This window comes from Dermacentor andersoni, chromosome 9, assembly GCF_023375885.2.
Source record: "Dermacentor andersoni chromosome 9, qqDerAnde1_hic_scaffold, whole genome shotgun sequence".
Lineage (NCBI taxonomy): Eukaryota > Metazoa > Arthropoda > Arachnida > Ixodida > Ixodidae > Dermacentor > Dermacentor andersoni.
The window spans coordinates 11315660-11338703 of record NC_092822.1 but is presented as its reverse complement, the minus strand read 5'-3'; the positions used below and the strand labels follow the sequence as shown (position 1 = coordinate 11338703).

The window sequence follows — 23044 nt, the reverse complement described above, 5'->3', positions numbered from 1 at the left end:
TGTTCCGAGCTAGAGGCGGCTTTCTTGGAAGGCAGGCCAGAAACTGATGCAAAGAATGCTGCCAGAGCTACTCCGTCGTGCTGTCCAGAATCCGGGAACATTCGACCCAATTCGTACGGGCCCGCTTTCGTCCTCCCGCTTGGTGCGCCTGAGTATAGAGTGCCTCCTTGTACACCCACGCTTGCCGCTGTCACTCTGACTTCAGGATCTTGGTCACTCTTCTTCCGTGACCATAAGACGGCACAAAACCTCCAAACAAATTCAGCACATCACGCGGGATCATTCCGTGGCGGTCGTGGAAGGATAGCGTACGGGAAAGGCAGAGAGCCATGGCCGCAGACGAGGTAAGGAGGCTTGGGTCCACGTTGAGACAACTAACAGAGCCCGAAGAACTAGAAACGAAGTTCAACAAAACAGACTGGTGAGCGAGTTGGTATTCCGTTGTCTCAGCTGTGCCCCAAGGCACGGTTCTGGGTTCCTTACTTTTCCTAATTTATATAAATGACCTAAACAATACCTTCTAACATTAGTTTATTCTTCGACGACTGCGTCATTTACGGCAGCATAGATAACAACCTTGACTCTACCAAACTCCAATATGATCTGCATCCCGACGAAAAATGGTGTGATGTTTGGTTGATGTCCCTCGACACAAAGAAAACTGCACTAATTCCCTTCCACCGCCGGTTGTCGTATTCCACAACATGTTACACAATTTACGGCTCCCAAATATTGTCCTTACACTCATATAAATATCTTGGCGTCTGCGTATCTCGTGATCTTAGTCGTCTCACGTAATTAACAACACAAATGATACCAACTACACCCTCGCTTATTTACGTCGTAACTTGCATCACACCCCGTCCTCTGTAAAAATACTTGCTTGCCAAACACTAACACGACCGAAACTCGAGTACACCAGCGCCATTTGGGAACCCCATCAGATTAACCTTTCAACCATTCAATAAAGCCTCGACTGGGGCTAGTTGGTACGGCATCTTTCTGCTTGCTGCGCTACACTGTTATACGAAGGACAAAACAGAGATATTGCGCGAATGTGTCTCTTTTTTGTCCTTCGTATAACAGCATAGCGCAGCAAGCAGAGTGACCTTCAACCATGTTGGGATCAGCTCACAATCATGCTGAAACATTCATGTTCTCGGAATACTCCTACCTAACAAGCGTTACAGCACTAAAATCCCGGGCCATTCTTCTCAGTCTTGAATGCCGCCGCAAAATTTCGACGATTTCCACTTTTCACAGATTTTGTCACTCGTCGATTAGCCCCGCCGCGTTATCAGTTCCGCTCACCGATTATCGCTTCGCATGAGTCACCAAACAGCCGTTCATCCCTCAGGTGCCCACACAACTTCAGTTTTCTTCCAAACGGCAAAAGAGTCGAACCGTTAAATTGCCTTTAGATGCTGTAAACAAAACCGACACTTATAAATTTAAAGCGGCTATGGCGGACATTATTAAACCGTCCTGCCAACTATTCCTGCCAACTACACCCGTTCCCTATGTCAAACTTTGGCATAAAAATGACGTTCGGCTCTTGCCCGCTTTTAGTGTGATCAAGGAACCCGTACAGGTCCCGTAGTGTCTCTGTGTTATTTTCACCTTGACTTGGTCAGTGACCGCAATTTCTTCATCATTATTAAACCGTGTTGTATACGCCTTGCTCGCTCTTTCCATGTAGTAACGCGCTGCATTCAAATCTTTATATCCATACATCAAGTGAACTAACATTTCTTTGTAATGCGCTAAATATTGCACATGTCCCCATTTGTTTATTTTAATGCTATATGCATTCTATTTATGACTTCGTCGTATTTGTTGTTCATAGTCATTTTGAATTCCTGTAATTAGCGTTTCCTTCCTATTGATGAATGGTTTCTATGTACGCTTACCATTCCTCACGTAAAACCCCGGAACAGGGGTATCTTGCGGTACTCCAGAGATAAATTTTCGCTACTTGAGTGAGACAGGTTTACATCCAAGCGGATGAGAGCACGTGGGCCACCGTCGCAAAATATACTGTTTGCTCTTTTTATGCTAGCTACCATCCGCATGGCGCTTGGCCAAAGCGAATGGAAGTGTAAGGTGAATACGGCAGGTCGTCTGCTATAGCTATATCATGTAATATTTCCGAACGGCGTCCCACTGCAATCCGATATGCCTTATTGTGCTACTTATTTTATTCTAACTCGTGCTACTCTACAGCTACTCTAACCACAGAAATCCTAACGTATCACTTTCAATGGGCGTCTTTGATATCTCTAAATTCCTATTTAAGCCCTGATAACATAAAAAAACATGGTAGCGTTTTTTATACACTGGGAGAGATGTTTATGTAGGATACATAAAACTAAAATTTCTAATTAATAAGGTATTGTACCCTTGTTTACGTGAAAATTAAACTGACTAGAAAAATTGATTGATTCAATCTTTAGAAAAAGTTTATTTTGACAAGAGACGATACGAACACTGAGTCATAATCACGGCACAATTCCACCGGGACGATAACATGTAAGAAACGAAACACAGCACGTTTTCAACGTAAGTGAAGTCCGAGTCCTCACGCACCAACATATAAACACGTATACCCACGGAAAGGCACAGTTACACATAAACTAAATGCCACATGTACAAAATGATTTTCAATATATACAGTGTACACAATGGTTATTTACAATGATGATGTGATAGAACACTTTACACAATTTGGAAGTGATGTGCACGAGATGTGTATATACAAAAATGATCATGTATACGAGAGGACACACACACAGAAATCACGGGCAGCTGCATTCTATGTGCATTAAATGAATTCAATTAAGTTTTGACTCAAATAACGCTCAATTGTCAGCGGCGCTGCCCGTCAGAAAAAAAACCGAACCACAAACACGCAGGCCCTCTGCGTAGCGCAGAGGCGTTACTGAACTATTTGAATTTCTCAAAGTAAAATACACCAGAAAATTCGTAAAGTCCTACACACACACAACCTACAGATAAGACACCGTCGGACTGTAATTTTAATACACGCTAAAACCTAATTTTCTTACGCGGAAACTAAAACACAAACCACTTTTTCCTTGCCTAAGGGGGTATGAGCCGTTGATGAATCACTGCTTGTAGCCTCTGCCTTACAGGGGTATGAACCATTGCTCGGCCCTGCACCGCTGCTGGGTTCGGCCCACCGTTGTTTTCTATCGGGCCCCGTGTCGCAGAATATCCTGTCTCGGTGTCGGCGTCAATGGGGCACGATAACACTATCGCGTTGCATTTTCAAAAGCGAAGCTTAGGCGTCCTCCAAGTATTTTTTTTTCTATGTGTCGCCATAAAAAATCATGCAGAAACTCCTCTGGTAGTTATGTAAGTACGCGTAAGCATTGTGCCACTTGCTGATTTCCACGCAGCCCAGTGTCGTTATCCAAGATATGAAACTAGGTCCGACCAGTATAAACCCGATATTATGCTCGCTATCGAACATGATAAGGCAGGTTTAATTAAGATGGAGTAAATTACTGCGCCCAGTTGTCCATTGGTGTTAAGGTGAAGTTAGTTAAGCACGGTTAATGAAAATATAGTTAATTAAGGCACTCGAACCCTCGACCGTTGGTGGGAGTCGAGCCCACGACTTTCGGTGTTAATGAAGGTGAATTAATGTTAATTTAGCGAAGCTGTTGCAAAACCACCACTACATTTGCTGAGGGGTGCATGTAATGTTTTATTGATGGTTAGGGTGCTTGTTTTGAGCTTGTTTATTGAAACCTATGCCGCTCTGTGTGTTGCATAGGTGATTTCAAAGAATCTATGCACTGTTCGCTTCACTTTGCTGAGCGCTTGTAGCCACTGCATTTTTTGCTTGCTAACGGAGGTATTGGCCACTGCTTACGGGAGTATACGCCTTCAGTGTCTTACGTGACGGACCAATTTCTCATTGGGTTGGCATAGAAATGCTTACGCATTTAAAAGTTGAACAAGTTCTAATTTTTGTTAATGTGAAATGGTGCTTTGGCTTTGCGGGTTTGAGATTGAAGCGTTGCGTGAATATTGAATTCTCATCAAACACTGTGAAACCAATGTCCTGCAACGCCTACACGGAGCACCGGTGTTACCTGCTTATCCATTTCCCAATAATGAAATGAATGTGTATTTTCATCTCAGTGACTCATTCAATGACATGTGCTAGCCCAGTAATATATGGGTGAGCTTGCGTAGACACTCATTTTGCTGTGTTTGGCGAATAGCCGCAGTATTACGTCATCCTGATGTATAGACAAAACCGATCACAGATCCTAGGAGACTGAATCGAAGTCTACAACGATGCACACTACTTTGCTGTCGAGCGAGCAGACGACACCAGAAGTGTTACAAATGGGAGTTGAGGATGGAATGAAGTCAAGTGAATGATATTAACGAGATTTATTATTTGTGGTGAAGGCCCATAGGCTGGGATGTCAGACCTTAAGAGGATGTTTTAGCTCGGGAGTTTGTCTATAGATACATTGGAACAAATCCGCTTTTTCAAGCAACCTCTAGCCCAGATTTAGATGAGTTTTTGTCGCAGTCAACAGTTAACGTAATATTGGTAGTAACTTCATCAAGTAGCTTTTGAATTTATGCTATCACAGTTTAGGAAAAATTATTGCAGACTGGTAAATTTCAGTAATCTCAAGTAATCTCAAACTCGGCAATAATAAACAAAAAATTGACTCGCCTTCCCGGCTCTACGAAAATAGATGTCCAGCGAAGCTGTTGCAAAACCACCATTACAGCTGCTGAGAGGGGTATGCAGCTTTATTGATGGTCCGGATGCTTGTTTCGAGCTTGTTTTTTATTGAAACGTATGCTGTTCTGTACGTTGTATGCGTGATTACAATGAATGTATGCTCTGTTCGCTTCACTGTACTTAATACTTGTAGCCTCTGCATACTTACGAAATGGCTGAGCCAACTCATTTTTGCTTGCTTAGAGGGGGGGAGGGGAGGTATAAGTAATTGCTCGTAATGATAATTTTTGTCCACCGCTCTACAATATACTACTAATTTGTGAATAGGGTTTTTGCGAAGCCTTCGTAAACACGGCGAGAGTTTCATGCAAGCTGGTAATTTATTACATTTCTATGCTTGAGATGTTCTTACAGATGCAGTTCACAGAAGTGCGATATCTGTTTTTGATGCGGAGTTACAGATTTGTAAACTGCGTGCTTCTAGTTTTTAACTTGATAAATTCCAGCATCTTTTATATTTAGATTTCGAGCTTATAAATGAAAACTGAACTTCCTAATTTTCTTATAATATGAATTTCTTTGTCAAGTAGAGCAAATTTCATTCAAATTCTTCCAGCGGTAGTTTATTGAGATCTCTTCTGCGTATAGATACATTTGAAAAGGGAAATCCCAGTTCGTCCCGAGTTAAGTGTTCCTCTTAAAGACCACCTCGACGCCACTATAAAACCTTGTTGCACGCCCTGTATATTGGCGCTGGCTATCCACTGCACATTTCTTCAAAGTATGTGCAGGCTTCTTCTTACTTTCATTCTTGTTGCACAGCCTAAGCGAGTCACCGGATCATAATTTAGATCATCACCAGTGCTAGCGAGCAAACCGTGCAGCGCAGTACTTCGTTTCCTACAGGACAGAACGAAAGTAACGGACCAACGACGGTACTTCGTGCATTAAGAAGTTACCAATCCAAGCGTACGTGCTCAGTAGATAGGTTGCAGAAACGGAGGGTTTAATACGAAATTTCATCGATGGTACGAAGCAGATGACGACCACATAACATACCCCTCCTTTAGTATAACTGAAGGAAAGGCCAGAATTACTTTCAAAACACCGTACTGTTGCATACCCCCATTAACAGTGCTCAATGACCTTAATTCTTTTTTTCATTTCTTTTTTGAAGGGAACTTTCTCCCTACTCGTTACATTTAAAGATGTGAAATTAGAATTCTCGTTTAATAAGTATAGTTATTTCAAAGACAATCTAGGTGCTCTCTCTAGCCAATGTCAAGCACCAACTGGCCCCGTTCAATGAGGTCCTGTTCAGGGCTGATTGCATGGTTCTTGCTTCTTGTGAAGATGCGTTTTCAAAAAGGAAGCTGGAAGGAGAAAACATCTGAAGTTGTGAAGACCACTGTCTCGACACCGCAGTAAACGTGTGGCGTTCATTCGACGGACGCTGTATGGAGCGACCACACTCTCTCCCAAGAACAGAAGAGGGCGCTGCATCAATTGCTCGATGAATCTCGCGGCCGCTGACCTAGTGTCTAGCTGCGCAGTTTGCTCACAGATGGCGCTACACATTCCACGTTGGCGAGCAAGACCGGCTCGGGACGCGCTTGTCTCGCCCGTCTTGCGAGCGCGCTGCGTTGCAGACGACACACGTTCGGCGCCAAGTGCGGGGGTCCTTCTGCGACGCCAGGCCGCGTGCTCCGTGCTTTGCTCTTGATTCGTGCGGTGCAGTGGCTGGTGCGGTTTTTCACCTTGGCGCTTTCGCACCCGGACGAAGGACCGCGGGGCTGAGGAGGCAAGGATGCGGCCTCTCGTTCGGATTTGGATACTTTGCGTCACAGGTGAGCCGAACGACTGCTTTCGCCGCCTCCTTCAACACGTGCGCGCTGGTTCTTCGTCCGTGTTACGAGAAAGCGTAGACGTTAGCAACAGCGCGAAATAAAAATGATAAATAAAAGAGAGGAAATACATTTACCGGACCAAGGAATCGTAAACGAAGTGCCCTTTAGGATTATTTTTTGTTTATTGATTTTATCCGCATAATTCGTATGAAATCGCCAGAGCAGCCGCGAAACAATCTTTTATTCCTGGATTTTAAGGTGAACCATTTGTTAAGACGTAGAAGATGAGCCAATTTTTTTTTCTTTTAGCACAACGGGTCAGAAGGAAACATCTCTACACTACTAAAGGCTATTTGCTGCTTTTTTACGACCTTGCTGTTGAGGGAGTAATACGTTGGGACGTTCAAATTTCGAGAAAGGCGATAATGTGCAAAACAATTAAAAATGATTAATTGATGTGAGAAATAGCAATAAGACATGAACAAACACGCATTGGAAAGGGATAAACTACTTCAAGAATGTGAACTGCCATGAAATGAGACGTGCGTTAGCTCGAACTGACGCAGAGAGAGATCATGGAAGTCATGAAGGCATTACAAATTGCAAAAACCTCAGTTCATTAAGGACATTGTTTGATTTCAGAAATTGATTTCTGGTGACTACTTTACTGACTCACCCACATTATAAGTGACTAGCGCTGCGAAGTAGAGCTAATCGCTTGTTAATACTAACTTTTTTAAAGAGCAAAGGGAAGAATCAGAAGAACGCTTATTTTGGGACCTGTTGGTTTTCAGACACCAACAACGTTAAAACGCATAGGAGGAGTACACAATCCAGACGCAAGCCAAGCGAAGGCGCACATACGCCATTTGATATTACGTAATAACAACAAGATGTGGTTTAACGTATCAGTACTGTATTATGAGCTCTCAGTCATGCCGTAATTTAAGACAACTATACGGATTAAGTAACTATAGCCATTAAGATCTATAACTTGCCCCTAAATCTAAATGAACGGTTGAAACGAACGGTGGAGCTTTAGTGGAAGGGAAAATGACCCAAACACAAGCTTTCCGCCATACAAGAACAAACAGGAATTGAACTGGAAGCTTGATAAGTTGGTAAAGATTCAAAGTCATGACGAAGGCGCCCGAAAACAAAGCCCCACACGGCTACCGTTCTTGTTACTCTTTCTTCGCCTTCTGGCAAGTAATTGGTAATATATGTACCTTTACGAACTACATCCCCTCTTTTCGTAAGCAGATATGTAATAATTTATGGTGCGTGGGACTTTGGAGCACTCGGACTGCACTATTCGTGCTATAGGAAAGCATGAGGTCTGAAAGGGAAATAGCGCGAAATAGAACGCGACGAGAGAGAGGGGGACAGTAATTATTTCAACTCAAGTAAACGAGTTATTCCATCCATGTCGGACTGCTCAAGGGCACTCATATTTTGTTAAAGTTGGTTTAAATTAGTGAACATTGTCAGTCAAATTAAATAATGAGTTTTACGTCCTTACCACGAGTTTCTTTCGCCGTGTCTCTTGTGGGTATACACCACAGTCTTTAAGGTTGTCGTCATAGTCGTCATCATGATCATCGCCGTCATCACATTCCTTGTACCGTTTGTTCCGTTTGCAGATGCGTAAAACCAACTCGCCGAAGCATACGGTTTGGCGAAATTATGATGTGCTATATGAGAAACCTAAACTATTTCTTCTACCTGCAATGTAGGATAACTAGAGCGATTGATTTGATTTACAAATACGGTTGTGTCACGCAAATAGTCACGAAAGACTATGCCAAGAGGATACCATACTAATTTTCTGAAAGAATACGTGAATCGCTTCCGGACATTGCTGATTGTACTAGAAATCATTCTAATAACTCCAAATTTCCAGTCGTTTTGTAAACCGTACCTTTTCTTCACGAATATGATTATTTTTGTAGTTAGTGTGTTCCCATATAGTTAACATAATTTCCCGTTTTTCTCGCATTACATTCACTTTTAAGCATTTACTTGTTCCCTCTAAACACCAGATTCTTGGCAAATACTCCGTAGTTGGTATAAGTCGTGGTCAGAGGGAAAAGTAAGCAAGCGATTGGACATTTTGGCCTCGTTACATTTTTTTGGCAGTATCCCCGCAAGTTTTGGTTGTGGTTATGAAACTTCTGGTAGCTTTAATAACGAGTACTGTCTCTAACCTCATCGTGTGCCCGTTCAATTGAATTAATTCTACTTAAATTTCATTTTCATGACGAATGCAGGAAGGTGGGGCACGACGCTTCCATGGCGATAAACAGTACAATACAATTCTAGTTTTTCGAGCGCTTGTGGCGTGTCTTTCTCGAATAGTAGACGTCTGTGCTTGCACTCCGGAAAACCTAACACCATGTGCGACGACTTTACGGCGAGAGCAGCATGCATAATGCGCAGTGAAAATCCATTCTTCCTGTTTGTTTCATCTTGTAAAGCTGCAGTCTCGCAGTCTTTGTTCAAACTTATTTTTCACACGACGTGAACGAAAAAAAGCGCACCAACACACTATAAAAATTTTAGGCAACAAGATATAAAGGAACTATACCAATTGAGAATCACAATATGCTCACTTCAGTAAATCATTGCTTACAGTTCTAGAACACCTGAGATTTCAAGTCTACCGTGTTATTTATTTATTTATTTATTTATTTTGCTTCAGTTAGAACTGTGCAAGCGTGCATGCAGACGTCGGTGACTCACTGGTAACAGGGAACATCAGCGAACAAATCTGAATAGGAATAATGTATTAGAGGTACTTAAGCGAGAAGGGTGGACGATGGGATCAAAGCCTCGGGAGAACATAATTTCAGGCGATGATAGGTTGGATAACTGGCATACTTGTGTACAAAAATCATGATTGAGCGATTGAGATGCCGCTTGATGCGAGCTTAGAGGGTAAGTGATCTGTAAGCTATCATACTTGCGCGTAACAACATGGAAATAATTTTATGGCGAACTCAACGGATTGGCTGGCATGCGTCGATGATATTGCGCATTGTAGTTTGACGCTAAAAGAGATTCACGCACGCACACGCACACACACACACGCACACACGTGCACACGTGCACACGCACGCACACACGCACGCACGCACGCACGCACGCTGTTGGAATCGCACCGCTGGCACGAGTTGTTGGGGTCTCGGTGCTGACGCCCGTTATTGCCAATGGGTCGCAAGCCCCAAGGGTAGCGTTGGCCTGGCGGCCTGGGGCACTGGAAGCATCCGAAGGTCCCGGCAAAGCAAGAGAAGACTGGTAACAGAACAACTTGTTTATTCTAACATAGCAAAAGAGCGGCCGGTCAGGTCGACCGAAGTGGAGAGACGGGAGAGCACGTAACTCAACAGTACAAATCGGAGCCTCTCTCCTGGCGTCCGGGGGCAGCTGCTCTTATACCCTCGGCGTCGCGGTCCAAAAGAGAAGGTCACGGGATGAAGGTCACGGGACGGCGGAGCATGACCCCACGACGGCGCGAACTGTCGAGCCGAGAGACCTGCTGAACCGAGTGTAGTGACGCATCGCCAACCCTCACCCACACGACGGCGCGAACAGTTGAGCCGAGAGACGTCCAGGCTCCTCATTCGGGGAACTCCGCTCCCCGGCTGCCGCGCTTTGACAAGCGAGGGCACACACACACACACGCACACACGAAGACACGTGGCACTGAAACACGCCTGGACACGCTTGGCGGGTAGGCGTTGCGGCGGCGTCGGACGGGCCAAAATGTCCGCCGCTTTGAACAAAGCCCCGGCGTCCGTTGCATCCGCGCCGGCATTACCGCGCGTTGTAGGCGAAACGTAACAGACCGCCCCGCCGGGGGAAGGAGATCCCGAAGGTCAGGGGACTGCATCCGCTGTCCGGAGGGATGTCGCTCGATGATGCTCATAACCGAAGTTGGGCGTCCTTGGGCGTTTCTTGAGCGCAGCGCACAGAGAAGGCCTCGTTCTCACGTTCAGGTGCACACAGGACACTGCAAAGTGACTTCGGGAGAGTTGACATTTTTGTTCTCGTTTCCGGCAAGCGTTAGAACCACGCCAAAAGTCAACCGCTCAGTCAGCAAGCACGGCACAACCCTCACTAAGCCCTGCCAGGCTCTTTCCCCTTTTTTACTGCTGCCTAGTTCCTTACAGTAGTTTAGCAGCACTCAGAACGCGTCCACAAATCGAAAAATTGCACTAGAAAGCACATCATCACTTTGAAACACTACACAAAAGCAATAGGTTAAAAATCCTGCCTCAGGAAGAAAAACATCAGTAACAAGCAATTTTGAGGCTGATTCCCACGTTAGGGCTTCGACTTAAGCCATCGGCGTTACCGTTGAGACTCCCCTTTTTGTAACGCACCTCAAAGGAATATTGTTGCAAAGCGAGGCTCCAGCGCAGGAGGCGGCCATTTTTGGGAGAGATGGTCTGCAGCCATTGGAGAGGGCAGTGATCCGTTTCAATGATAAACCTCGAGCCGGCTAGGTAACATGACAATTTCTGAACGGCCCACACGATACACGCACACTCTTTCTCGGTGGCGCTATACGCCTGCTCACGACTGGTCAGCTTACGACTAGCATACAGGACGGGGTGTTCTACTTCTCCATTTTCCCGTTGGCACAGTACAACGCCCATGCCTCGCTCACTAGCATCACACTGAACAACGAACCCTTTTGTGTAGTCGGGCGATCGTAGCACAGGCTGGCTTGTTAGGGCGCTCTTTAGGGCGCTAAAAGCTCTTTCCTTCGTCTCATCCCAGACGACTGTTTGCGGCTCTGTCTTTCTTAGAGCATCCGTCAAGGGAGCCGCGATATCAGAGTACCTGGGGATGTACCTCTGATAGTAGCCGGCGACACCTAAGAACGACCGAATATCGGTCTTCGTGCGCGGTTGCGGGAAGTCTCGCACAGCGGCCACCTTTATTTCAGAGGGGCGGCGACGACCCCGACCAATCACGTGTCCGAGGTAGACAACCTCGGCCTGTGCTAACTGGCACTTGGGAGCCTTGACTGTCAAGCCCGCATCGCGCAGGCGGGTTAGCACTGCCCGCAAGTGCGCCATATGTTCCGGCCAGGATGCGGAGAATATCGCTACGTCGTCTAGATACGGTAAAGCGAATTCTTGCTGTCCCCGCAACACTTTATCCATGAGGCTTGAAAAGCAGTATGGCGCGTTCTTCAAACCAAAACTCAAAACTTTAGGACGGAATGTCCCCATTGGTGAAATGAACGCCGCATACCTACTAGCCTCTTCTGTAAGTGGAACCTGCCAATAACCCCTGACAAGATCTAGGGTGGAAATAAACTGAGCGCTACTCACTCTCTCAAGGCGCTCCTCGATGTTAGGGATCGGATAAATTTGATCCTTAGTGATGGAATTAAGCCTGCGGTAGTCGACGCAAGGACGAGGTTCCTTGCCCGGTACCTCAACTAAAATCAAAGGGGAGGTATAATCACTCTCACCCGCTTCAATAACACCGAGCTGTAGCATTTTCTTTACCTCAGCCTCCATAATATCGCTCTGGCGGGGTGACACCCGGTACGCCTTGGATCGTACTGGCTCTGGGGAGGTAAGTTCTATGTCATGAGTAAGGACAGAAGTCCTACCAGGCCTCTCAGAGAACAGACCTTGAAACTCTTGTAAGAGCTGGTGTAGTTCTGTTTTCTGCTCAGGCGACAGCGATGCTTTACTTATTAAGTCACTAATGACTTGATCGGTGTCTTTCCTGTTCGTCACTGAGCCTAGTCCCGGAAGCTCGACCGGAAGCTCTTCTAACTTTCCCGCATCGGGAATTTCCTCTCCAGTATCTGGTGCCTTTAACGCTACAGGCTCAATTTTATCCCGTTCGGGCGTGCTCTGAATACCAGCTTGCTGCGCCTCTGACCCTTTTTCATCGTTCAACAACGTCGGCCCCGCAACTACCGCCTTTGCAGCGAGCTCCCGAACCTTCGATCTGGTTAAGGCCTGAACGCTAGCCTCACCAAACAAAAGCCCCTTCTCGCGCAGGAGGTGATCGGACCTGTTCGAAAATAGGTACGGGTACTGGGGGGGCAGCATAGATGACACTGCGGCCTCCGTCTCAAGTGCTCCGAAAGGTCCTTCAATAAGCACTTTTGCTACCGGCCGACACACGCTATGAGCTTCCACTGCTTGCTTGATCCATGCGCACTCGCCCGTGAACATATCGGGTTCTACGTAAGAGGGGTGAACTACATCCATTGTAGCTGCGGAATCGCGAAGCACTCGGCACTCTTTCCCGTTCACGAGGAGGTCTCGCATGTAAGGCTCGAGAAGCTTCATGTTCTCGTCAGTGCTGCATATAGACAAAAACACGACTTGTGTTTTTGTTTCTGGACACTGCGCTGAAAAGTGACCCGGCTTCTGGCACGTATAACACAGGCGCGCTTGCCTCGTCTCGAACCGCTTTCTGCGTTCGGCTTCGGTTGCCGCCGTCTCCTTACGTTCGGTCGGACTGCTTTCACTCGCATTCGAACTACGTGTGTCCCCCTTTTCTCTCATGGGTGTGAACTTCGGCCTCTCAAACTTGGAGCCAAATTCACCCTTTTGACCGTCCTTAGCTCCGCGAGCCCGACGCGTCACAAACTCCTCGGCTAACTCAGCGGCTCTAGCCACCGTACTAACGTCTGGCCTATCCAAGACCCAGTACCGCACGTTCTCAGGTAACCGACTATAAAACTGTTCTAGCCCGAAACACTGCAGAACTTTCTCGTGGTCACCAAACGCTTTCTCTTCTTTGAGCCACTCCTGCATGTTTGACATAAGCCTGTAGGCAAACTCTGTATATGACTCACTTCTGCCTTTCTCATTTTCCCGAAACTTCCGACGGAACGCCTCCGCTGACAGCCGGTACTTTTTTAGCAGACTCGATTTCACTTTGTCGAAATCCTCTGCCTCCTCTCTCTCCAAGCGAGCGACTACGTCGGCCGCCTCGCCGGGTAGCAAAGTGAGCAAGCGCTGTGGCCACGTTTCCCGAGAGAACCCCTGCTTCTCGCACGTTCGCTCAAAGTTAACCAGGAACAAACCAATGTCCTCTCCAAGCTTAAACGGCCGCATCAGGTCAGTCATTTTGAACAATACTCGTTCTCCTGCACCGTGTGCCTGACTTCCATTACGAGCGCGTTCCATCTCTAACTCGAGACGCTTCATTTCCAAAGCGTGTTGACGGTCGCGCTCTCTTTCTTTCTCTTGTTGCTCTCGTTCTATCTGTTCTTTACGTTCCTGCTCTTGTCTTTTTGCCGTCTCCCTCTCCTCAATGGTCTCAAGGCATTCCGACAGCTCGTCATCCTCAGCTTCTAACTCAAGAATAGCCCTTAGCAGTTCTGGTTTTCTGAGTTTGTCTGAGACATCCAGACCCAACTCTCTCGCAAGCTCTAGCAATTTCGGTTTGCGCAACGACTTCAAATCCATGGCTGCTCTGAATGCTGCTTTCTCTACTGCCTACTATTGTCTTGCCGCAAACTAACCCGGCAGCAACGACAACCACAATTACCAGCTCTGTTTCTGACACTAACAAAAGCCTGGCAAAACTCAGAAGAAGAAAGTCCCGCACTCACCAAACCTCGCAGCCAAGACTTCAGCGCAGTCGTTCCGCTGCAGGCAACCAGTCATCACACAGGGCTCGTTGCACTGCTCCCGGATGGTCGTTGAGCTGCTCAGCATACAGTCAACCGCATCTCTTCGCTGCTGGCCTCCGTTGTCGCGATCTCACCGCTGGCAACCAGATGTAGGAATCGCACCGCTGGCACGAGTTGTTGGGGTCTCGGTGCTGACGCCCGTTATTGCCAATGGGTCGCAAGCCCCAAGGGTAGCGTTGGCCTGGCGGCCTGGGGCACTGGAAGCATCCGAAGGTCCCGGCAAAGCAAGAGAAGACTGGTAACAGAACAACTTGTTTATTCTAACATAGCAAAAGAGCGGCCGGTCAGGTCGACCGAAGTGGAGAGACGGGAGAGCACGTAACTCAACAGTACAAATCGGAGCCTCTCTCCTGGCGTCCGGGGGCAGCTGCTCTTATACCCTCGGCGTCGCGGTCCAAAAGAGAAGGTCACGGGATGAAGGTCACGGGACGGCGGAGCATGACCCCACGACGGCGCGAACTGTCGAGCCGAGAGACCTGCTGAACCGAGTGTAGTGACGCATCGCCAACCCTCACCCACACGACGGCGCGAACAGTTGAGCCGAGAGACGTCCAGGCTCCTCATTCGGGGAACTCCGCTCCCCGGCTGCCGCGCTTTGACAAGCGAGGGCACACACACACACACGCACACACGAAGACACGTGGCACTGAAACACGCCTGGACACGCTTGGCGGGTAGGCGTTGCGGCGGCGTCGGACGGGCCAAAATGTCCGCCGCTTTGAACAAAGCCCCGGCGTCCGTTGTATCCGCGCCGGCATTACCGCGCGTTGTAGGCGAAACGTAACAACGCACACACACACACACACACACACACACACACACACACACGCACGCACGCACGCACGCACGCACGCACACACACACACACACACACACACACACACACACACACACACACACACACACGCGCGCGCGCGCGCGCAGCACGAGACGCAGATAGCGTGATAGTGATAGTTTATCTATAATGCGGCAGATTTGCCTCAAACAGGGGCATCTCTGTCGAATATCAGGCATTTGAAGCATATATCTCTTCTTCACTTTCGTATGTGTCTTCTTGCACCCAAAAACAATGTTTAGCAAACCCCACCAATCTGCCTAAAAAGTCCTACTGATCTACATGCCCAACTATCCATCCTAACAACTGAAATTGAAGTGTTGTGGAACTGATGTCGCGGTGGCATAAATAAAATAAAATTTTGCCAACCGCCACTAGTGGAGATTGAACTCGTATACAACTGCTCAGTATCGACTTGGGGAGCCTTGTGGGCGTTTCAGTTTATGTCCTCGCCCCAGGTCGCACTGTTGCATTTTGAATCATGCAGAAACAACTAGCCCGATTTTTCACGTTACTATAGACTCGAGCACGCCAACCACAGAGCTATGAGCACGTTCAGCTGATGTTTTTCACTATGACAACAGCCCAAAACACGCAGCCTAGCAAGCGGTAGAATCGAAATCGGAGCGACGCTAGAACATTCGCCGTGACGCATCCGATCGCTTTCCACGACACAAGGCTGTCCGACATTTCAAAATGTCTAACTGCGCATGCGCCGCATGCTTGCAATTAAGACTAGAAGAGCGAAAATTCTCTATCTCCAGCTTGGCACACCTTGGTGTGTAACCATCAGACAAACGATTCCGTTTTTAATGTCGTTATTTTCTTCGCGTCCGCGGCCTGTGTCACGACGGTGAGGGGATAAATATATAGCATATGGCGCACTCTTGCCGATGCAAGGTGTCTACACTTCGCAACTTGTGCGTTTAGTAGTTTGTGCCAGCTTTGTAGAGGACACAATGCAGTCTGGGAGCGTGTTGAACGTCTCCGTGTTGAGCATGGGAACGTGTTGATTCAACAGAAGGCAATGCTGAATCTTACCATAGCTAGGTTGTTGATCGGCAGTGCAGCAGACGAAGCAGAAAGAATCCGCTCAGCGAAAGATGAAGAAGGACGAGGCGGAACGTCAACGTATACAGCGAATGTGAGAGAAGAAGGGTTGCCACTCAGATGGTTGGTGGCAGCGACCGTACGCCAACGACGTCTGTTCGCTCTTGCATGTGTCGCTCAGCATGAAGTGAGACGTAGAAGTTTTCCTGAATTTTTTGCCAAACAGTTGTATAAATAGAGGTGTGTTTAGAAAAGTTCATCCCAGCAAACGATGATACAAATTTTATGAACACGATGACGGTACAATACCACCGGGACGATAACATACGAAAAACTGAGCACTAAATACACGGCACATGTTCACTGAAATGTCAGAGTGCACGCGCTTTCACTAACATTACTACCTAGACCAATAGAAACACACAGTTACGCACATGAAGGTTATGTACATTGGATAATGTACATCAGTGTCACTATTGCACGACAGAAGTGTAGTATGGACAAGAGCAACATACAATTGTAATATACAAGCTTAATCTATACGCTATCACACATGACCACGACTAACGCCCTGTGCAAGCTTCTCTTTAACACTAAATATTTATGCATGTTTGCTAGTTGGCCTAAGGAATGTTGAAAACTAAAACCCATTTTCGTAGACGTGTGTGGTTTGTAAATAAATAGCATATATTGCCGAAAAATAAAGGCTAATTGATGTAGCTCAAGGTCTTATAACATACTGCCTGGGTAATAAATGTTCCTGAAAGTTACAGACAAAGCGTCGTGGATGTGGATTGTTGTGGATGTGGGCGAAAGAAACGCTAACAAATCTGATGATGTACGTTTCCAAGGAGCAACCATCTAAGGTGTTTGCTGCGGCTCTTTACAGTTAACAATAAACAACCTTCGTACCCTCGGACTTAGCATGCTATAGGTGATTCTCGCGAAACTCCTAATTTTAATTGGTAAGAATTTTCGTTACCGACGAGGACATTTTGAATGCACTGGTTCTCACCAGGTAGCCGAAGACAAGAGGCATGGCGCTTGGTTAGTGAGAGTGAGGGAGAACACCTGGCAACCGCGGGTGCCGTTGGCTTCTCTGGATCGGGAGTGAAAAAAATTGACGTGCCCGCATTGAGGGAGACGGCGTCCGTGACAGGAATTCTTCGAGGACAAGTGCTATTTTGCTTTGTTTCATCACTGTGGGATTGTTTTAGGGGACAAAGATAATCATTCTCCAAAGGGACGTTAAAGAGAGAAAAGGCTGTGTTCCATGTGGAAGTTACGCTTCTACAAGACCAGATCCGCCACCGTGTGAAGAGGCCTGACAGGCCAGAAAAATATGTAGAAACGAACGACAGGCGGCGACGCCGTCTCGAAGCTCCCGCACCATCTCACTGTGACGTCATTGATTTCGACGATGTACACTCGAGGCTAGTTAATTTTCTATCAGTAAAAATAAACTAATTTGAAGGAGCTAAAGACTAAACTGGCAGAAAACTCTTGCCAGCTCAACAAGGCTTAAAATACGAGAAGGTAAGTGTAACTCCATCACGTCACAATGATGGACTGGCGCTGAGGCTTCGGTGTGAAATTAAAAAAACAAAAGAAGAAATGGAAGCATGGCCCTGAATTTCTCTTCCATAGCAAAAAAAAAAAAAGATACAGTAAATCAACTAAACAATATAATCAAGTTCCGCTCAGCATTTCCTTTGGTCTCCACAACGACTTAAATATATGGAACAGGAGGCCTCAGAACGTAAGTATTTCAGCGGGTGACACAATAAACAGTTATACGGAACTTCTTTCTGGGCACGGAGGTTTACAGGGAGGAAGTAACAGCAGGAATAGCGCAACTTGAGTGTCATGTCGAAAAAAAAAAAACGAAAAAGAACGCTAAAGAGAGAGAAAAGAAGCACAAACGTCGGCGCTACACCCTCAACGAGGTTATATACCAGCATAAATCTATACAATGCGTGTACAAGTACGTATATGCACAGACGTTGAGCATGAAAAGAGTCGGTGCGATTAAAGAAAAGAAACGAGCTTCGCATAGAAAGCTTGTTCAGACGTACCTCTGATAGAACCGATGTCTATTTCTCCTCTATGAAAAGCTTCCACTAGTACCCGCGCTATCTAATATTTGCTTCCGGGCAGAACCATGGTATCGTCATACAGTACGTAGTTGTACTATTTATATATCAAACAGAAGAAAGCGTATTTCGCGTGTTTGTTTAGTCTACTTTACTAGCTGTATTAGCGATACATCTGTACCGCTTTTCGATCGCAGATCTCGCTTTGTTTTCTTTGTATTTTTTTTTGTTTTTCTTTAATATTTGATTCCTTGTTGGGATGCGTATTTGGGACCCGAGGGCATGCGCGCGAATGTGTTTAGTTTCTGTATGGGCGTCCGCGATCGAATAAATGAGGTAGTCGCGTATACATTCCTCCTCCTTTTGAAGCAAACGTATTTCTACTGGAGCCAGATGGGTTTTTCCATACCTGGCCGAATGCGCTCGGAAATTGCCCGCGTGTACGTTTGTGACGGACTGGCCGCGTACCTTCACGCAGGTTGGCTGCGATCGGGGCACACGCGCGTCGGATGGTTAAAGGTTCCGCCGAACAGATTTGCCTTTAATGGTAACGAGGACGATGGTGTGTATTCTTGCATCTATATATATAGTCTAACGTCGCCAGTGTGCGCTTCGCATCAGCTGCAAAGAGAGCCGTCGTGTAGTTTCCGCAGTATATGGCGAAAGAAACACTAACCGTGTAGCGGAAGTTTGTGCGTTTTGATTGCATCGAAAGCACGAACACAAAAAACATCTACATAAAAGACTGAAATCTTTGATTAGCCCGTTAGAAATATTTGCCTAAGTTTACTCTTCAAAAAAAAAAAAAAAGTCGCAGTCTCGCCCAAAAGGCGAAGGATCCTTTGCCATTGCAAATTAGTGGACAGCTAGCTATACAAAATAAAGATAGCAGTTTTATCGGCCTTATAAACCTGTAAACATAGGCATACCAACTAAATTAACGGGCATGGTATCATGCGCACAAAAGCAAGCATGAACACATCTCACTCAATGACCGGGAAAAACTCGCCGTCAAAACGCTGACGCGAGGAAGCGCCGCAGCAGCACCGAGCGGATTGACCTTCGTGCTGCGTTTAGCATCAACGCGAACTAAGCCGCGAAAACACATCGTGCGGCCGGACCCTTTCCCCATCGCAGATGGCTTTCAATATACAGCGCGCCGGGGCGTGCGCTCTTGGCCATCCGGGACACCTTGAGTAAAATGCTCCCCCTCTCCCTACCCTTCCCGTGGATCCTTGCCCTCGCCGGAAGACGGCACGCTCCCACTCCGCTTCCTTCACTTGCGTGCGCGAGATTGAGCCACTATCGGCGGCTCACCCTCGCACGTTTTCACTCACATACAGCACCCGGCGAAGGGCGGCGATTTTATCGCCCTTGGAGATTATACGGAACTTCACGGCGAAGCCGACGGCGGCGGCAGAAATGTGCCTGAAGTGTCCATATAATTGCTATCGCAATAAAAGTGTTAATGAGCATCCTAATAGTCTTGTTGGTTCATCCGATGCATTTCAGTGACCCTCCGATGCATTTCAGTGACCTAAGAAGTTGCACGGGTAAATGTGTGGGGTGAGAAAGCTATTCGCTTACTTCGACTATCAGGTTCGATTCTTCCTGCATAATATTATCTATCTATCTATCTATCTATCTATCTATCTATCTATCTATCTATCTATCTATCTATCTATCTATCTATCTATCTATCTATCTATCTATCTATCTATCTATCTATATATCTATCTATCTATCTATCTATCTATCTATCTATCTAGCCGCCTACGTCTTGGTGCTGTTATGGTCGTTTCGTTAACTTGGTATGTACCAAAATTGGCATAGTATGACAAGAGCCTATGACGAACGTAAATGATCGGGCATGACATGAATCTCATGACACGCGTGTCATGTAGGTCATAAAACAGCCGCCCACGTCTTGATGCTCTCATGGTCGTTTCGTTAACTTGGTAGCCATCCCGCACACTGCTTCGCATAACATCGATTCCCACGGGGCGCGGGATCCAACGGCTTTCCTTTTTAACGGGAATCTCCCTGTACACTTTATAAAACTTTAGCAATAAAATTTGCAGCATCGCCCACAGGCGAAGCATTGAAAACTCTGGCAAGGTGCTGTAACGTTCTGTTCTCACAATACGCGGGCGCGACATGGCGCGACGCAGCACTAGCTCCGTGGCCGCCCTCGACGGCGCAGGAGGTGGGGCCGAAAGAAAAAGCGCCGGAGTCTGCCAGCGCATAATTAAAGGAGTGGATAGATTGACGTTCACTACTTGTTTAACTCAGACCATCGCGTGTACCACTGCGTGGTATGCACAAAGCTCCTCAGCAGGAACTCCAGCGCGTATTCGGGCAACGCTCGTGCCAGCAGCCAGAACGCTGCCCCGGCTTCGGCAGAGCCGATTGTGGGGATCGTCACGTTGCGCCCACTTGGCTCTGCCATTTTTGCAGCCAAACGCATCGCGCGTCTCCTCATTTCGCACGCACGGGCCGCGCGTGTGCCGCCCAAACCGTGACAGCATGACCGACGCGCGGCGGCGGCACGAACGGGCTTCGAGTGTCGTGTAATTTCTATCAAAATAATGGCAACTCCAAGCAAAGTCAGCTGCAGCCGGTTACTGCCTCTCGCAGACCGCTACTAATTTGGTGATTTTTACTTGGTATTTAAATGAAGATATCCACAGGCTGATACGGGTTAATTTAGTAAGAAATACTAGCTCGTCTTTCCGGTGATCTATAATGCTGCATGATGGTATTGCTATTATATGTATTGAGAAAACGGAGAAGATCCTTTGTATAGTTCATACGTGAAAATATCCGAATCATTCTTCTGCAAAGCAAAACAGTCAGAAGTCCAATTCGTACAAGTATCCACATCAGAGTGCAATTCTTGTTTTTTGCGCATGGGTTCTGACCGCAAATTTCTGATAGGAAGAAAACTTCCCCGCATGACACATCGTTGCTGGAGCTTGCAATTTGAGTATTTTTACTGCGCTGCCTGTCGCCTCGCTTGCGCAACAGCGTGATTTTTCGCCATGTCTTCGTCGTAGCGCGTAATATCGGACCGGCGCAGAGAGGTCAGCACTTCCGCGTTTAGCCGTTTTACCCATAATTAGCGCGCGGCCGGGCGGAACCATAGAAAATGCTCTGTGCACGCCTCACATCTCTTCAGGTTCACTGACCAGTGCCAGAGTATGGCGGAATATTGCGCTTTTTGTGATGTCTTTTTCATGTCACACTACTTCGATTTATTAATTTAAATTTCTATTGGCAGCGGTTGGTTAATAAATCTGCGAAAATGGTAAGATATTCTATAGCTATAGGGATAGACTGCTAGCAATAAGGCTGAAGACGCGAGTATTTACGTAAAGCAGTTGACTTAAAAACGAAATAAGAAAGATTCTATAATGCGCCGCGTGTCGCTTGGTATTTATAAAGATAGCATTTATTTTATCACGAGGTTACAAACTAAAGCTAGAGGTTACTACATAGCTGGCTTCTTTTACTTAATTTATTTAATTAAGAAACGCGGGTGGAGACAGACCTAAAGACAGAATGGAAAACGGAAACTACTCCTACGTTAGCTAAGAACATTGAAATACGACCAAATTTTTTAAGGTGAAAGCCTTAGTTGTCTATGTTGGCGCTGCCCTTGGCGAAACTGCGCCGTGTCGAAAAATGGCCGACGCCGCAAAGAGTACAGGCACGTCAAAAAATGCTCAAATTGACGTCACATTTCTCTGGGAGGTACCTGTGAACAAAGTCAATTAGTGACTTTGAAAAGAAAACACTCGGCGCCCTTCCGTTTCGTGAAGAAGAGTGACCAGCAAAGCTGCGTATGTGGGCCCCTAAATGGCGAGCTGCACCTCCGCCGCGGGTCATTCCAGCATTGCTCTATCTTGGGGATATTTTTCTACACGCGGGCGCGATAGTGGGGGAAGTAGCCCTCAACAGCTTCGCAGTAAAATTTGGTCGATTTCGGTCTTGGTGGAAACCGAGCCGAGGCCTCCGGTATGCGAGACGAGCACGTTTCACTGAAGCCACGGCTGCTCCACGGCTCTGGCTTACGAAATGTGTGCCTAGTGCGTGCCTGATTGCACACGTCACGTCGCAGCCACCTCGCTGACTAGTGCGTGCGTCATTGGGCGGCGCACGTGACGGTGCGGAGGAGGCGGCGTCACGTGATGAGTGTAAAAAATGAGCGCGTTGATGAGGTTCCGAAGTCTACGAACGGTACATAATGCTTTCGCATTCCTCCAGGTAAGCTGTCTTAGGTATCTTCCGAATTTTTCGTTTATGACATCGCGTAAATATCACATTTGCATTAAAGTTAGTAAGTTTCAAAATGAAGGACTTGGAATTTCACAATCCGTCGAACAGCTGTAAGCGGTAAGAAAATTAAGCATCAATTATTTTTTTTCAGCAATATATGCGTCTTCGCGTAAAGCCTCCATCATAAACAGCTGAAAGTCGCCACTCCGAAGTTGTATATACTACTGCCAGAAGAAGGCAAAGAAATCTGGACGTTATGGATATTAATGAGCTACAAGAACTTAACTGAAAAATACATTCAGATGTGCGACAGCAAACGTATCGCTCGCACGACGTTAGCCCAGTGTTTCGACGCATAGTATCCTACCCTGACGGGATACCGATGCGCGCTGAGATACCGCGGACTTTTCTCGAAGCAGCCTTTACCGGGCATTCGTGTGGGTCCGCGTTTCCTTTGTGTGGTCATCGTTCGCCGTGAGTGATGCTCGTCCGTGGTCGGCGATGAATGACCACACCGTCCGGCTG

At 46.8% G+C, this 23044-nt stretch overlaps 1 protein-coding gene across 1 annotated transcript in view; it reads left to right on the top strand.

The window, feature by feature from the left end:
- The first annotated feature begins 6386 nt into the window (after window positions 1–6386).
- Window positions 6387–23044, top strand: part of LOC126527025 (uncharacterized) — a 131255-nt gene continuing 114597 nt past the window's right edge. Inside the window, exon 1 of the mRNA XM_050174737.2 lies at window positions 6387–6582. Within this exon, the coding sequence (XP_050030694.1) occupies window positions 6543–6582 (40 nt within the window). The 5' untranslated portion in view covers window positions 6387–6542. The remainder of the gene's footprint in view (window positions 6583–23044) is intronic.